This window comes from Scatophagus argus, chromosome 16, assembly GCF_020382885.2.
Source record: "Scatophagus argus isolate fScaArg1 chromosome 16, fScaArg1.pri, whole genome shotgun sequence".
NCBI classification, from domain to species: Eukaryota; Metazoa; Chordata; class Actinopteri; family Scatophagidae; genus Scatophagus; species Scatophagus argus.
The window spans coordinates 5,720,065-5,738,281 of NC_058508.1; the positions used below are offsets into that span (position 1 = coordinate 5,720,065).

Below are 18,217 nucleotides of genomic sequence, written 5' to 3' on the forward strand. Positions count from 1 at the left end.
TAAAATGTCAACCATCAATCAACATCATCAAACATCAAACATGACATGTTTCCGGTACCTTTACCTACACAGTGGGGTGCAGAGGTTTGTTTTAAGGTTGTACAGGGGGTTTCTGTTCAAGTTTGCATTTCTATCAGTAAACAAAATGACAGTCTTCCGGCTCTTTAAAGGGGCACTCCACAAATCTTATGTAATTGAAACTTTTGATTTTAAAAGACAAATGCAACATTCTCAGACTATGAATTGACTATGAATTCATTGTCAGTAAAATGCAATCTCAGTTAAGGATTTTGCAGCTTCAGCCACACATGGTCTGTACAGCCAGTCAGTTAAGTGGCTCAGTTGAGCTGCAATGTAAAGTAAAGCTGTAAAGTAATGCTTCAAACTTAAAATGTGACTGCAGCTCAGAAATATTAAAGAATTAATGAAAACAAGAAAATAATGACTTTGCACAATTTGAGTCTATCTTCACAATTTGTCTCACCATATGCATCTACTGTATATACATGCATACATGCATGCTGGGAAAAGCTTTGCTGACAAGATAGAAGACAGTAAGGGACAAGTCCAGTAACAGAAGAGCATATGCACACATGTACACAGATAACATCACAGCAGTGCAGCACAATTTTTGTCCTCTATATATTGCTGAATCACAATATATTACAATAACATGTTTTAGATGGAATAAATGTAACAAATATGTTGCGTGATGGCAGACACACACACACACTGCAAGTGTGTAAACATCAAATTTTTAAGCAGCAACAGGGTCAGGTCACAGTTTCAACTCTTTGGTGTTTTCTGCGTTGTTGCTGATGGCTTACTGTGGTTTCAGTCAGGGGATTTGACGAATGAAGTGCTGTGCCACTTTCTCACGGCCAACAACTTCTCTATCTTTCTGTCACCAGTTTACCCCCACCCACCCATTTTACACTCATTTCCTCAAAGCTTTTCAACTTTCTCTCACTTTGGTTGGCAAAAGAGCAAAGGTTACGGACAGTGCAGGACTTTCTTTTGCTTGTTAAGCGAGTGAAACGAAATGAAAAAAAAAAGTGTGAGAATTGCCCCCCCCCAGTGAATTATGTACACGAAACATAATCTATATTTACTATAGCCATGGGAGCTATGGACTGTACCGCTTCTCAATATCACAATATATCACATGTCATACTGAGGTAAAGTCACAACATTCTTAACCTGTCCTGTGCCTCTCTCTGAACAGGAAGCAAGTATGCAACTGAGGTATTTGTCTCTCTGTGTTACAGCTTATCACATCCTCCTACTCTTTTCAATCGATTGCTGTCAGATTGAAAACATCACAGATTCAGATTAAAATCAGTTGTAGAGTTTTCCATTGCAGGAGTTACTAACAGTGCATTTTTGTAGTCAAATTAAGTGCCCTGTGTGTAAAAATAAATTACTTACATAAATATGTTCCATTCTCGGTGAACAAATGTACAACACCACTTAGGCAATGATGATGACAAAGATGAAGTGATGGGCATCCCCACTCCTACACACAAAGCCAACTCTCTCGAAGATTTGTCTCACTCTGATAATGCAGGGTTACAGAAAGGTAAAGGGGTGTGAGAACTCTAAAATGGCATGGTACCCAAGGTAGTCACTGCCTACATCTGTAAAATTGGTGGTGGTATGTATATAGAGAGAGTTTAAATATCTAACCATGCACATAAACAGTCAATATATTATTTTATCTTATATAGCCTAATTATTATATGCTGTCATTGCCACATTCATCTTGATGTCTGAACAGATTAGAGCAACACTAGCATTGTATCAAAAAAGACTTTAGAGTCTGTAGCCCTGCTAGTAGTTCTGTAAGGCTGTACTTAGAACTGTGGTGCTTTGATGCTAAATGCTAACATCAGCATGCTAATGCGATGCTAACCTGTTAATGTTTTAGCAGATGTACAGTATGCTTATCATGTTGATCATAGTTAAGTTAGCATATAAACATGCTATTAGTAAATATATGATTATATATTATATAATTATTGTATGCTGTGATTGCCATACTCATCTTGGTGTCCAGACAGATTAGAGCAACACTAGCATTGCATCAAAATAGACTTCAAAGTCTACAGACAGACTACCATGGGAGGCTGTATTGAGGACAATGGTGCTTTGATGCTAAATGCTACCATGCTAATCAGCATACTAACATCAGCATGCTAGCACAACAGGTATACAGTATGCTTATTATGCTCATTATAGTCAAGTTAGGGTTTGCTAGTTAGTGCACAACACATAAGTAATGTTGATGCTGTTCTGCAGATAATTGATCATTGATGATCATTGAAACACTGAGTACTGAATAAATTAAAACTTTTCACCAGATGAAAAGTCATTAATGTTCATCCTGAAGAGGACATGTATGTTTGCATCTCATTTAAAAGCAATCCATTAATTCTTTAGACATTTCATCAAAAAACTAAAAATATCAACTCCAAGTATTATTGAATATACAGTGTCTGCAAAGAATTTCATGCCAGTATATCCAGTAATTGTTGAAATATTTCAGTCTGACCAACCAAGCTTTATCAAATAAGTATTTGTACAAATACAAGGAATTTGAGCCTGGATTAAAGTTGCTCTTAGTTGCTCTCAAGACATCAATACACATTCAGCTAAAAATAGAAGCTAAACAAAGACAGAACAAAAAATATATACAGATTATGAAGTGAAAATATCAGCAACATATACTGTCCACAATTCAAACTGTTTCTCTAAATTGTATAAAAGAAAACAATAGCACAAGTGCTCAGAGTGCTGACATAAATAATGAGTGATAACATCATAGATTACTTAGTGGTTCAAAGTATTTTTCAATTCAATTCAGTTTATTCATATAGCACCATTTCACAACAAAAGTCATCTCATGACACTTTTCGATTAGAGCAGGTCTAGACCAAATCTTCAATTAAATTGTAATACAGAGAACCCAACATTCTCCCTTGAGCAAGCACTTAGCAACAGTGGCGAGGAAAAACTGCCTTTTAGAAGGCAGAAATCTTGGAGCAGACCCTGACCCTGGCAGTAGTAACCACAGTCATAGATAGATTTGACCAGTCCAAAGACACATTCAAGATAGATTGCTTTGTAAAACAATCAACTAGTTCTGCTGTTTGCCTCAACGCCATCAGTGCAAAATAAAAATTCTATAAAACTCTGTTTCATAGCTTGTGCAGAGCTTTGTTGCCTGAAAAGTTAGGTAATCTGGTGAAATACATTTATATGTTTACTTAAAAAATGTTAGATGATAACATTGATACCACTCTCATGTCCACACAGTGCAACGGTAAATATGAGGCTACAGTCAGCAGAAGTTTAGCTTAGCTTAGCATAGATAAGTTAGGTCTCTATTTGTTTACTAAGTACTATACTATGGAATACTGTATGATTGTCTTATACATATTCATGTTTATAGTGTTTGTTGATCCGCATTTTAAATATAAAAAAGTTGATCTCATCTTCAGACCAATTTCTTATCTAACTTCCCTCTCCAAAATTTTTTAACATAATAGCAAACCAGTAATTAGATAAGTTCCTCATAACCTTTTTTCATCTTTTCAATCAGGCTTTCAGTCAGCATTGCTACTAAATGTTACAGGTTGCTAAGCATACACCTGTTAGGCAGCAACATAATGCGTATGTAATGTCTAAATTCATGTTTAAACACATTTGATGTGTTAATGTCTGTGTCAGGCTTGCTATATTTTTTCATGACATGGACGTGTGAATCCTTTCACATAACACAGCCGCACCCAAAACATCCCTGCCTATGGGCACGGTTGAGTGAGCGTGTCAATAAATAGTGTCTGTGCGTGTGTGTTCACAGATGAAGAGGTGTGAAGCCGCAGGCCCCTTCACAGCAGAACTCTGAAATCGAGGGTGTTGGTAGGATATCAGCTCCTTGTAATGTTGGGCTTGCAACACCACAGCCCTGCTATCTACTTTTAGAGCCACATTTCACTGAAACAGATTGTGAAAGCTTTTGCTGGAAGGCCATGGACCCTTAACATATATATATATAAAAAACAAAAAACAAAACAAAAAAGTAACTGGGGGATAAAAAAAATCTTAAGATCCTGTCGAGCAAAGAGAGGAGATTTATTAAATTAATGTGTGACAGCTTTTCAGCGAAATATTATCCTGTTTAGATTTGTTATCATTGAGCTGTACAGGATGTAATTATCTGTTTAATTTAAAGGAATTGTTAAACATTTTTGGAAATACATATGTTCACTTTCTTGCAGAGGGTAAAATGAGAATAATGATACCACTCTCATGTTTGTGCAAGAAGTGTGGACCGAGTACCAGGAGACCACAAAGCTACGCTTTATAGCTTGACATTTTTACTTGTACAGTATGTAGGCAGTTAAACAAGTTATTTGCAAGCACAGTTTCAGCTAATCTGTTAACATTTCACTGTTGCATTTACAGTTCAATTCAAAACTTTATCTGGGCTTTGAGTTTAGTGCTTATCAGCAAATGTTAGCTTGCTAATATGCTAAATTATAATTGTGAACTTGGTAAACACTATACCAGCATAACATTTGTGGTTATGTTAGCATGCCTATGTTAACATTTAATACGCCACAATATGACAGCCTCACAGAGATGCTAGCGTGACTGTAGACAGAGGTGCACAGAGGTGTTATTGGGATTAGCTGAACTCATTTGAACAAAAGTACAGTACACTCTACACTAAATACTTTTGGCTTTAACTCAAAAGGAAAATTCAGACAAGTGCTGCAATGGTCCAATCAGGACACTTGCAAATAATTTCATACATAAATTTAAAGATTCCGACACTTGTGTGTAATATAAAGGCTTTAAAACGGCTTCACAGCAGAAGTGAATGTAGTCTGACTGTCAGTACAACACTGCACTGTGATGCTTTCATGTTTTGCATCAGACAGACCTACAGGAGACTGCACTTAGCTACAGAAGGTGTCATCCATTGCTAATCTAAGCTTTAACAAGTTTTAGAAACAGTGATCCTGTTGTAGTAAACAGTAGACTTGACTTTGTAAGTAGCAATAGATGGTGATGATAAGTGATCTGTCCCTAACAGCCACTCTTTATCTTGAGATTTTTTTCTGTGGCAAAAGCATATGCACTCACACATACCATTTGCCACCATTGTTACTTTTCTTTCTTTGTTCTTTGTTCTTCACACACAATCAGACAGCCTCAACTCACACACACACACACACACACACACCTTTTCACACTTGTGCCTATAATGCAGATGCAAAGAAAACATACACACACCAGCTGTGTAGAGTAGATCACATTGTGGTTCATTGTCAGTTTGAGTCTTAGCATCTTAGCTCCAGATTCTTCTTGGCCCAAATACAAAGGAAACAAAGACTTACATATGACCCTCCCATGCATGCACACACACAACCACACACACACTCACATGCTTACACACACACACACACACAAGTCAGAAGCACACAGCTGTCCATAAAGAGCAAAGAACGACTGAGAGCTGCCGTATCAACTGGACTGAAACTGTAAAGTCAAAAGTTGTAACCCGCCGTACATAGACATCAGCAGCCCCTGCTGGATAATCTGAGATACAATGTTGTAATTTTTAAATCTGCACATGAAAAGAGGTTAGAGTTGTGGTTATGTAACATCTGTCATCTGATCCCTGATGTAAATGTATGTGTCTTTATGTATCTTTGATATAAATTAGAAAATTGTTAGACTCTTTCACCTAGCATATCATGGAGAGTACATTTACTGGTGTGTTGTATTGTACAGTTGTACTTTACTATACTTTGTAGATGCTATTTTATGCTACTTCAAACTTCCACATAACAACATTTCCAATTGCAATAGTGAACTCTCTGCTCCATCTCATTTAGCTGGCTACTATAGTTAATTTACTTTCATCCATATTATGATTTTATACAGAAGCTATCATTAGCTTATCACATTTTACAAAATGTTTTGGTATATAAAATTATCTCCACCTCACCCGACTGTAAGATTGCAACTCTGAAAGTGGCCATTCTCCTTATAAAGTATTTTATTTGATATTTGTCCTACATTCCTCTGATGTTTTCCTTAGAGTCAGTCCCGAAGGAGTTAAAGGGTGCAGCCATGCCCTCAGTGGGTCTTGAACGGGCTTATAGTGCTGAATTAGATTTTTCAGCCACACATCCTTCGCTGCCATGCCAACCGTTGAAAAGCTGTGTGGCGGCCAGCTGAGGAGGAGTTTGCTGCAAGTTTCAGGAGTTTTTCACGGCAGAACCAGAGAGCACCGGAATGAAGTTACTGTGAGGCGGTTGTGAGCTGATCAAAAGAGGGACAGAAAAGCAGGAAAACAAGTTGTTTACACTGGTACGTGAAAGTTAATCTTAGGCCTAAAAAATAAGATGAATTGTTCAGTTCTGATTTGTATTTTTGCTTACAATGGAAATGCTGTTATTAGTATTTTTATTATTTCATTTAGTTTACTATTAATGTTCACCCAATGATGAAAAGATTTTTAAAGGTCTAACTGACTTTGATATGATCTCAAAATGTTTTTTAAGTTACCTTCTTTATGGAATTTCAATTATGACACTAAACTTTCCTTGTAACTCTTTCGACCTGAAACTCTTGCTTAAAGACCCAGAAAACTTGATTTCAAGTTGTAAGTGTTTCTTTTTAACATTATTGAATACTCATAATTAAATATGTAAAAATACATGTTAAATTTGATACACTAAAAATAAACTTCCTTAAGTATCATGTATTAAGATTAAATTAAATCTCAGCTGATCTGTTTTATCAGACTGTGTGGGTGTGATCTTCCGGGTGCAGTGATCTACATCACTAAGCCTGTTTATGTGCATAGCCCAACAATTTAATTATTCTTGCAGTCATTGTTGTAGGACCCAGAGGTCACCATGTTTTCACTGTCGGAGCTGGCACCACTGAACCAGCATCAGAGCAGGTCTAAATTGTTGAAGCCCTGGTGGGAGGTCTTCATGGACTACCTGGTGGTTCTGATGTTGATGGCATCTGTCCTGGCTTGCACTGAGCAGCTGTCCAGGGACAGAGTGGTGTGCATTCCCTTGGATCCACTTGTAACTGCAAATACCAGTGGTCAGAGTCCATCAGCTACAGGAAATGGAGCACTGACTCCGTCTTCAAGACCCCCAATTCATGTTCCACACAACACCGATCATCTTCATTCCACAGTCCGTGGTCGACGAACACATCTGGTCTACCAGCAGTATGTTTACATTAGTCAGGTACTGGTCTGAATGATGCAACAGAATGGATGAAACCAATTAAAATATTAACTGCTAAGTTCATTAAAGCAGACATAATTAGTTTGGATCACATGACTACGTGTATACTAAATTATTTATTCTTAGTGGTGAACACACAGAGAACTTTCACCTGAATCTCCAGTTCCCCTCAGCTCTGTGGAACGTTATAGTAACTTTCATCTCATTGCTTTGGTTTTATGGCCCTCATCTTTAGTGTTTTGGTTCGCTCTCATAGTGTTGTTTTTAAAACTATATGCTATATGCTACCAGCTCTGCGCTAAACAGCAGACAATTTGAGACTTTCCCCACTGCAGGACTAATAAAGGCCTATCTTATCTTACAAATTTAGCTGCTAGCTCGTGCTGCCTTTAGCAGCTAAAGAATCTGATCATTTCCTGAGGAGTTGGAAAAGAAAAAAAAAATTGAGAAAATAATTGAATCAGGTGACTAAACATAACTTAATTTAAATGATAATGTGGCTCTGTATCTGCTGGATGAATAAATAAGCAACTGCTATAAAGTTTGCTTAAAGGATAATAATAATATGTCAATGTTGTGTTGACAGCATGCTTTCACTACCCCCAAGTGGGCAAAAAAATCAATTATTGTGGGTTAACTGTCCATCTGTCTGTCTAGGTGTGCTACCACGAAGCTTTGCCTTTGTGCTCTCGTTTCTTCCCCTACATGGCCTTGCTGCAGTCTCTTGTGCTGGTAGCCAGTGGTTCCTTCTGGCTCCACTTCCCCCACACCTCTTCCCGCATAGAGCACTTCCTGGCCATCTTGGCAAAGTGCTGTGAGTCACCATGGACATCTCAGGCCCTGTCCCATGCCGCCTGGCAGGAGAACATCCAAGTGAAGGAGGTGATAGAGGAGACACGACCACCACAACCTCCTCCATGTTCAAGTTCATCTTCACCCCCAGGGACACGCACAAGACAATCAAGCATAGACTCAGGTGCAGACAGTCCGCTTTTGAAGAGGTCAGAAAGTAGATCGGTCCCCCCATCCCCATGTCTTTCCTCGGTATCCCGTAACTCCACAATATCATCCACGTCCCTTGGCTCCCAGATGCACTTCCTGCCTTCCAGGCCCCCACTCATGGTTGACAGTCCCAGGCAGGTAATCCACCTGGATAAAAGTGATGGGGAACAGGCTAGGGCGCTGTTCGAAAGGGTGAGGAAATTTCGGTCCCACTGTGAAAGCTCAGATGTCATCTATAAGGTATGTGTATAGTGTGTATATGCAAGTTAATGTTGGATGAAGCTTGGTCAAATGGTGTCACTTCATTCATTACACTCTTTTTCAATTTATTCAGGTCTATTTGGCTCAGACAGTATTCAAATTGATGATGGTATCACTGATCGTGAGTTACACCATCCCTGTTATCAGCTCCTTCTCCTTCACCCACACCTGTCACCCTGAGGAGCAGGCTCTGGTGGGCTACACAACCTTTGAGTGTATTCATGTGCTCTCTTCTCTTATACTTAAACTACTGTTGGCTTACCTGACCCTACTGGTACTGTATGGCCTGCTGAACTTTTACACCCTCATTTGGATTTTACACAGGTCAGTGCGATCTTGATCAGGGATACATGTGTTCATGCTACAGAATTACCTACAACCTTATTTTGGTTTAAAAAAAAACTTTAAAACTGCATCGAGTGCTAATCAATATTATTACATGAACAATAAAATAACTATAAGTCAGGTGGAAGGGGTTGTTTATATTTTCATCAGCCTTTATTGTTTTGATTTCAACAGCAAGTCAAAATGAACCAATGTAACTTTGTTTGAAACTTAGTAGTGATTTGTAGTAACTGGGGTAAAACATGTTAAATGTGTAGAAATAGAAAGAGACCCCACAAGGATTGTTGGATTAACTATGTTTAGAAATTCTAATTTAATTTAATGACACATTATTGGACAAAGATAAACATGTAAAATGATTGATGAATAATTTATGTGAAACTTCAAGTAGACAACAAAGCCTGTGATTGTTCAACAGGCCTCTAAATAGAATAATGCTGACAAAGCTGAGCAGAGGCCTGATAATAGGATTACTCTACATAGTTGTGTTTTGAGCTGCAGTATATTCTAAGTGATATATTTCTCATTCTGCTTTTTGGTCTGTGCACCCTTAGCTCTCTGCGGCAGTATTCCTTCCAGGAGTTGTGCTCCCTGAGAGATGTTCCTGACCTGAGAAATGACCTGGCTTTTCTTTTACACATGTTGGACCGGTATGACCCTTTGCTGGCCCAGCGTCTCTCTGTGTTTTTGTCCCCTGTGAGTGAGAGCAGGCTGCTGGAGGAGAACCTGGAGAGGTGCTGGGGAGAGGAGAAGCTACGTGCCATAACTAGTGTGGATGCAGAAGGCTGCTCCAAACTTCAGCTGGTGGCTCTGCCTCGTCTCCCTCCGGCCCTCTTCACCCTCATTCAGCTCCATGTCCTCAAACTGGAACTCATCACAGATGCCAGGTTTACTGCACAGGTGGCCAACATGACCTCACTCAGGTGAGTTTTATGGTGTTGCACTAATGCTAATGCACATCAAATCAAAAGTTACACCTGCTGCACTCAGATATTTTGATCTCAAAATAAAGCGCATGGGATACCCTGAATGCAGTGATGTATATACACAGTTTCTTGTTTTTGTACACACTTAATGGAATCCTTTACTGTTCTTTCCGATGACAGGGAGCTCCACCTCTATCATTGCACAGCAGCTGTAGATCCCAGTGCGCTTGGAGTCCTCCAGGAACGTCTGGAGGTCCTCCACCTCACCTTTACACAAGCGTCAGAGATCCCCAGCTGGGTCCTCTCCCTCCGAAGTCTGCATGAACTCCACCTCTCTGGTCGCCTGAGTAGTGAAGGTGGGGTGGGCCGCAGCTGGGCACTGGGGAGCCTCCGCCAATTACGTCACCTACGTGTGCTGGTGATTCGAGGTATGTTGCAACGGATCCCTGGAGAGCTGTGTGAGGTGGCAGGCAGCCTGGTGAGGTTGGAGATCTACAATGAGGGGACCAGGCTGCTTGTGCTGACAGGCTTAAAGCGGATGGTTGACCTGACAGAGCTGCTGCTGCAGGACTGCCAACTAGAGCGTTTGCCGTCTGCCCTGCTGGCTCTCACCAACCTGCGGATGCTTGACCTGCAGCATAATAACTTGAGAACTCTGGAGGAACTGCTTAGCCTGGCTCATCTGCAACGTCTTTCTTGCCTCAGACTTGCCTTTAACCGTGTTCTGGCACTGCCGGCCAGTGTTGGTGTGCTGCGAGGCCTAGAGCTGTTAGATCTATCCAACAACCAGCTCCATAGCCTTCCCCCATCTCTCTTTACTCTTCGTCGCCTTCGTAGGCTCCTGCTGGCTGGTAACCTGCTGGAGGAGCTGCCTGCAGAGGTAAAGTCACTGCAACTGCTCACAGAGCTGGACCTCAGTGGGAACAGGATAGAGAGCCTTCCTCCAGGGCTGTTCAACAGCTGTTTGGAGCTGCGCATCCTCAATGTGGCTCACAATTCTCTCAGTTCATTACCCAAGGGGGTTGCAGCTTTAAGTCAGTTGTGCAGGTTGGATTTGCGCAGTAACAGTCTGGATGAACTGCCTGCTGAACTGGGCTACTGCTCAGGACTGCACGGAGGTGGTCTCCTGGTGGAAGACTGGCTATTTCTTTCTTTGCCTCCCCATGTCAGGGACTTCTTGAGCCGTCCTTGCCCCCCCTCTGGTACATGCTCAGAGGGTCATTCCCGGCCTCAGTCTGACAGCTTCCCATACTTCTCTCCTACACAGTGGAGCTTCTCTTCTGCTCTGGAATCACAGATATAAGACTAACCACAGTCATTCTGCTAGCAGTATCCCAACTCTGATAGTAGACCTATTAAGTCTGTTCTTTTTGAATACTAAAATATTTTCATATCTTTTGAAAATCATTTGCTTTAGCAAAGAATTGCAAATGAGCCATTCTTTTAAGATGCAGTTGCTCAGTTCTTTTTAATATGAAGCTTAAACAATCATTATTTTTGCTTTTACATTTTAGGCCACATAGTAGACCTGCATATTATGCACATTGATTTTGATACAGCACTGAAATGAGTATCAGCCACTGGCTTGAAAGGAGAATAAAAGCACATTCACAAATGAATAAAACAGTTTATATAAAACAGCTTTATAAATTTTACAGCTACAATGAGTATTTGTTGTAGGTTAAATTGACAACAGGCAAAACAGACCACCACTGTTAATCTTGTTATTGTTTAACAATAGTTGTTAGACAAATTGCTCCCTCTTTAGACATCTTGTTATTCATAGAATGCACAGGAAGAGAGAGTATGTCTGTGTGTACTGTATGGTTGAATAATGGTTATCTGAAATTAAGTGGAAGAGCAGAAAACATTCTTAAGGGAGGTATTTCCTGCAGGGATGTTTCTGAGTGGCATGGAGCAAAGTTTCATCTTGTTTGGTAACACAGTGCATATTTAAGATTAGTATTAACACGAGTATGAATGACCCTAATTGACACCGTTGAAGATTAACAATAAGCAGGATAAATATTTATATTTAGTCTCTAATTCTAAATAATAAAGATGATTATGCAACCATTTTCTATACTGCTTATCTGTCAGAGCCACGGGAGGGCTGGACCCTACTATTGTCTTGTACACACTGGACTGGTCACCAGCCAATCGCAGGGCTGACACACAAAGACAGACAACCACACGCATACACACTTACACCTAGGGACAATGTAGAGTAGCCAGTTAACCTAATGTGCATCTTTTGGGGATTGTGGGAGGAAACCAGAGTATCTGGAGAAAACCCACACATGCACAGGGAGAACACAAGTCCACACAGAAGGGCCCAGATTGAGATTTGAACCTGGAACCCTCTTGCTGAGAGGCACCACCATGCCAACCATAAACCTAATTATTTCTTGATCATTTCTGCTGATGTATCTATTCTATCTATTTGGTCAGTTCATTGTGAAATGTTTATATACTCTCAAGTGCAGCCTGATGCTGGTATGATCATTCACAGCAGATTACACAGACCTTAGGTTGTTGTCAGTAGGTTTACTGCTGCAGTTTGCAATTATCAGTTTAATTTTGCGCTGCAGTTCATCTTGACCACTAGAGGGCAGTGAAGATTTGTGATTCTAAATACAGTTCTACAAAGAAATGTGGTTAAATATTATTTTATTTTATTTTATTTTATTGGTCTTTGGCATAACAGAGACAAGGAAGAAGACACTTAATGAACACATAAATACATTCAAAAGAAGAATGAAATATGTGTATTAGGCAATTACAACAACTATTACAACAATACAATTAAGGGAAGGAAAACGACCTTTTGTCACCTGTACAATGAATAACACTCACAATTGCCTTACAAATATGAATTTCTTTACTATGCTTATCATTCATTCATTTGATTATGCACATTTATTTATTTCACGTATATTCTGAGCTTCCACACATCAGAGTCTGGCACTGCGGTATCCCGCTTTTTTAGACTGCTGTGCACTGCGACCTTCTCTTTGTCCAATAGCTGGCTGCTTTTGCCGGCGTTTGTCCAAATCCACCAATGATATCAACACACTTCTGCAGAGGCGGGACTTCCGGTTTTGCGTATAAACCAAATGAGGCCTCCCATGCGGTTTTAAGCTGTAGTTGGACGTTCAAGTAACATCGAAAAGGTAAGAATGTAATATCGCCTTTATTGCAGCAGCTAGCGAGTTTTTTAAAACTTCCCCTGACGCCCATGAAGTTACAAATGAGATCTAGTTTGTTTAAATCACCAAATAACGTAGCTACTTTGGAATGAAACAGCTTCGTTCATTGTTTGCTTTAAGGTGCTACTGAGCTGGCTAGTGTTTTGTAGTCTAGCATTAGCTTAGCCGACCCACTATCGTCCTCGTAGTTCTAAGTATTCAGTAAATGCGTAGTCTTTTAAATATGTCGCGTAACATATTTGTTCTAGTTATGTGCAGTCTGGTAATGTTTTTCGTGTTGTATAGCTGATCAGTTAGCACAGTATTCGTTGCTTGTTAGCATGTTAGCTTGCCACGCTAGTAGTGGTTATGCAACACAATAGCTTTCCAGCGTAGTAAACGGTTCAGAAGCTAACCGGTTCGATTATTCCGGCAGTGTCGGCCAAGATCAGAGGCTTCTTATAACCAGGTTTGTATGCATTATTTGATGTGTTTGAAGAGGATACATTTGCTTCTAACGGAGGTCACGATTTATAAACTATTAGACCTTTCCACCATTGAACGTGGTCTTACCAAAGTAGGCTCAGAATGTGTTAAAAGGACGGCAACAACAGGTGGGCTTCGTTCCCACCCCCTCGTAAATCCGGCAAGGGTGTGAGTTCATTTATAGTGAACGACGATCTGACACATGACCAGAAATAAAACTTGTGAGGTGTTTTCTTTGTTTTGGGTAGACACAATGGCTGAGAATGATGTTGAGAGTGAGCTGCTGGATTATGAGGAGGATGAAGAGCCTCAAGGAGCCCCTGAGAGTGCAACCCCTGCAGGCAAGAAGGAGGTGAAGGGTTCCTACGTTTCCATCCACAGCTCTGGCTTCAGAGATTTTCTGCTCAAACCAGAGCTGCTTCGTGCCATCATTGACTGTGGTTTTGAGCATCCTTCTGAAGGTGAGAGGGATTTGATTATCTTCACTGGTTGTGCGGAAGTGGAGGCTTTTCTGACTAGGATGTTGTTGATAGAGCTTGTGTATTATTTTAGTAGTGTCTTTTCACCGCCTTTCCCTGCCACGTATCCAGTGGGTTTGTACAATAGCTTGAAATAATTGCTGCACATACAACAATGTGACTGTAAGAGCCTAAGTTTCTTTTTTTGTATTTTTATGCAGTCCAGCATGAGTGCATCCCACAAGCTATCCTGGGCATGGACATCCTGTGCCAAGCCAAATCTGGTATGGGCAAGACGGCTGTGTTTGTGCTGGCCACACTGCAACAGATTGAACCTGTTGATGGACAGGTTAGTGTGCATGTTCAATATATAGTGTGTAGTTATGTCTCCAAAAGATGCATTAAATTGTCAAGGTGCATTGTGTCTGAGTCCATGTTTCTCTATGCCCTCTCCTCAGGTGTCTGTATTAGTCATGTGCCACACACGAGAGCTGGCCTTCCAGATCAGCAAAGAGTATGAGCGTTTCTCCAAATACATGCCCACGGTCAAGGCAGCAGTGTTCTTTGGTGGCCTGGCCATCAAGAAGGACGAGGAAGTCTTGAAAAAGAACTGTCCTCACATTGTTGTGGGAACGCCGGGCCGCATCCTCGCTCTAACGCGGAACAAGACCCTCAGTTTGAAGAACGTCAAGCATTTTGTCCTTGATGAGTGCGACAAAATGTTGGAGCAGCTCGGTGTGTTCTTATGCCTGAATGTTTGCTGACATTTTCTCCCACTCTTTGTTGATTTTGCATCAGTGTATCTGGTGGGGACAACCCCACCCCAGCCACATGTGATCACATTCATGTGCATTATTCATTTGTGTGTGTGTGTTTTTTTGTGTGTAACAGACATGAGGAGTGATGTACAGGAAATCTTCAGGATCACACCCCATGAGAAGCAGGTCATGATGTTCAGTGCAACACTGAGTAAGGACATACGACCAGTCTGTCGCAAGTTCATGCAAGATGTAAGTGATCAAGTGACGCGCTTCAAAACTTTCTTGAACACCATTTAATCAGCATGAAATCCTGCTCATGCATTGTAGTCGCTGCATGTTTGAATTTTACTTACTTTCACATGTTGGTAGTGGAGCGAGAGACTTGACAAGAATACTCAATTGTACACAATTCTGTTCTTTCTCCTGTGTAGCCCATGGAAGTGTTTGTGGATGACGAGACCAAACTTACACTCCATGGCCTGCAACAGTACTACTCCAAGCTGAAGGACAGTGAGAAGAATCGCAAGCTCTTTGACCTGCTTGATGTGTTGGAGTTCAACCAGGTAAAACAATGGAGGTATTGCAGGGTGCAGGATTGTCACAGTAGCATTGTGCCACTTTAGTTTTTGGTAGTGTCTAAGAATAGTCAAGCATACAAGTAAGTGTGTTGCTTAATATGAAAAACACAGAAGTTGGAAAACAGATGGTCTAAATTAAGGGATAGGTTAACATTTTGGGAAATATGCTGAGCCACTTTCTTGTTAAGAGATGAGGAGGTTGATGTATGATTTAATACTCCATAGCTCTAATAAGATTTGCTGTGTCAAAACTTGTAGACAGGTTTAAATTTTATTGGCTCTGCATATATTGTGCATCTGCACATTCTTAATCACAAAATATTCCAAACCAAACCGTTATGCTATGTTATTCTATTTTTTATGTTAAACTATCTTCTAAAGTTTAATTCGTGTACCATCTGGTTTCTTTAGGGTCCAGTCAGTCAATCAGGATAATAGAAGTGGCAGCACTACCAAATTAAGCATTGATATTGATCACAATGGAGACAAATGATGTTTATTTATTTATTTTACTGTATGTCCATACTACTTTACATTGTACATACAGACATGAAATAAGTATCAAGCCTGTCATGTAGCTCTTGACAAAAAAACTGTACAAAGCTGTACAAACAATCTGAAGGACTCATCATCTCAACAGAAGTCAAGCTAAGGGTTGATGTTGTTGGCCAAGGCTTCCTGAGCAGCTGTATTTCATTGCCTTTACTTTGCCTCTAGGTGGTGATCTTCGTCAAGTCAATCCAGCGCTGCATCGCTCTGTCTCAGCTGCTGGTGGAACAAAATTTCCCTGCCATTTCCATCCATAGGGGAATGGCTCAGGAGGAGAGGTGAGACTCACATACCTTCCTGTTGCATACCCACTTTCATAAACATGCCTCATTGAGCTCTGAATGCTCAGTATGTTTATGGAGCATGAGGCCTCATCAGCTAACTCAACACATCGTTGTCTTCAAAGGGGGGAATACAGTGCACTAATTCTTACTGCAGCCATGTTGTTAATTCTCTATCGGCCTCTGTTCTCCCTGCTGTCCCTTCCTGCTCCACAGGCTATCTCGTTATCAGCAATTCAAGGACTTCCAAAGACGGATCCTGGTGGCCACTAATCTCTTTGGCCGAGGGATGGACATCGAGCGAGTCAACATCGTGTTCAACTATGACATGCCAGAAGACTCTGACACCTATTTACACAGGGTGAGAGCTGGAAAAGCACAATAACTGGTCATGTTTCTCCCTTAATGTTTGTTCTTCGTAGTGTGTTTGCACCATTCTGGGCATATATCTGCTCGATTATTTTAGTTGCCTATTGTCTAAAGTATTTTTTCACTCACTCTGGCCACTTTGCACCCACCAGGTTGCCCGTGCTGGTAGGTTTGGTACCAAAGGCCTGGCTATAACCTTTGTGTCTGACGAGGCAGATGCCAAAACTCTGAACGATGTTCAGGACCGCTTTGAGGTCAACGTGGCCGAGCTGCCTGATGAGATTGACATCTCCTCTTACAGTAAGTATTTCCACTTCTGAATGCCTTCTGAAATGCAACTGTGCTTGATGCTCTTATTAAGGTTGGCCTGATGTGCTGACCTGCTGGAATGATAATAATTTGTCATTTAATGGGTTCTAGGCAGGCTTAGAATAACATGCTATCACTGTCAGTTGCTGTAGTTGTGTGATTTGCTGGGCTGTTTAATCCAGTGATCTCTTTCCAGCTGTAGAAAGCCTCGCATAATCATTTGATGTTACAAACCTATAGACACATATTGCAACTACAGTGAGCAGCTGGCACTGCTGACTGTAATGCAACTTTGAGCCTTTCATCAAATGGAAAATACCCTTACATGTTAAACCTGTTGGTGAAAAGTTGGTATGCTCAGCTGTTGCTCATTGTGTTGATCTTTTACACTCTGCTCATGTCTCTCCTCCCCTTGTCCCCCTTTAGTCGAGCAGTCCAGATGAGTCCTCCAGCCAAGCAGAAGTCTCCTCTTCACGGATCTTGTGTCTTGTATTTGGAAGTAGATGTACTTCTCTGTTGATTGGAAGGCTCTGCTTTTTTTCCCCACTATGTTCACCAAACATTTATTTTGTCAGTTTGTGAGGATGGGGTGTGTGGTCATTTTTAATTTGTCTTTTACTGTTTTTTTTTCTTAATGAAATTAAACTTTTTATAAAATGTCATTTTTACTGTTGTGGTCTCTTGTAAGGCTATTCTTGTCCTTTCCTTATTTTTATTAACTTTAGTCTCAAGCAGAACTTCAGGGAAACATAGAATTGTAGTTCTGAGGAACATGTAAAAGTGATTTATGGCCCATTTTGTAAATGTTCAAACTGGTTTGTATAGAAACTTTTGTGTGTTCCCCCACCCCCCCTGCAAAAGTTGATCATTACAGAGAAATCCTGTAATCATGTAGTGACTGTAATACAATTTTGGCTTATGTGGCAGCTTTTTTGGACTTTACAAGTGAATGCCTACAATAAATGAAGTCACCAAGTGGAGTCCTAGTGGTGAGTTTGGCAATTTTGATTCTAAGTTTCATTAGCACACTGTATAAGGACACTATTGCTGATAAATGTGTCAGTTGGTGTCTGGTATGGGGTCTTAAAAAGTATTTCACACAGCTTCAATCACAAAATGCCAGATGGTTTGTATACCCGTTAAACAAGCCAAAAACCTTTGGCATGAAACTAATGTTCCATTACAAGCAGCCAGAAGGCCATTAGGCCTGTTTGCATTGTTTCTTAGATTAACTTTTAACACGATTCTGTTGTCTGTCCACCACTTTGGTCCAAACTGAAATATGTTTTGTAGAGCTTAATGAATTGGCATGGAAGGTTGTACAGGTATGAACGATCCCTCAAGTGAGGGAGTGAAAAATGCAAAATGAACTCACTCCAACTCTAACTTGTGTAAGGCAGCTGCTTATTAAGAGGAATAGT

The 18,217-nt window shown here is 40.5% G+C and overlaps 2 protein-coding genes across 3 annotated transcripts; both read left to right on the forward strand.

Moving 5' to 3' along the window:
- Positions 1-5,260: 5,260 nt before the first annotated feature.
- si:ch211-106h11.1 (volume-regulated anion channel subunit LRRC8D) lies at positions 5,261-11,848 on the forward strand. The gene is made up of 6 exons (XM_046416642.1): positions 5,261-6,384; positions 6,909-7,283; positions 7,941-8,525; positions 8,620-8,870; positions 9,446-9,814; positions 9,998-11,848. Exons 2-6 carry the CDS (start codon positions 6,936-6,938, stop codon positions 11,118-11,120), a joined length of 2,676 nt encoding a protein of 891 aa, XP_046272598.1. The 5' UTR covers positions 5,261-6,384; positions 6,909-6,935; the 3' UTR covers positions 11,121-11,848.
- A 988-nt stretch (positions 11,849-12,836) lies between these two features.
- Positions 12,837-17,776, forward strand: ddx39ab (DEAD (Asp-Glu-Ala-Asp) box polypeptide 39Ab). 2 transcript variants are annotated; one of them, XM_046415504.1, is made up of 10 exons: positions 12,837-12,990; positions 13,740-13,952; positions 14,171-14,298; positions 14,408-14,684; positions 14,841-14,959; positions 15,142-15,273; positions 16,006-16,115; positions 16,335-16,479; positions 16,640-16,787; positions 17,223-17,776. In XM_046415504.1, the coding sequence occupies exons 2-10, from the start codon at positions 13,745-13,747 to the stop codon at positions 17,237-17,239; spliced, it is 1,284 nt and encodes a 427-aa protein (XP_046271460.1). In that variant the 5' UTR covers positions 12,837-12,990; positions 13,740-13,744; the 3' UTR covers positions 17,240-17,776. The 2 variants fall into 2 exon arrangements, with proteins under 2 accessions (XP_046271460.1, XP_046271462.1); XM_046415506.1 differs by lacking the exon at positions 12,837-12,990 and adding an exon at positions 13,238-13,474.
- The last annotated feature ends 441 nt before the right edge of the window (positions 17,777-18,217 follow it).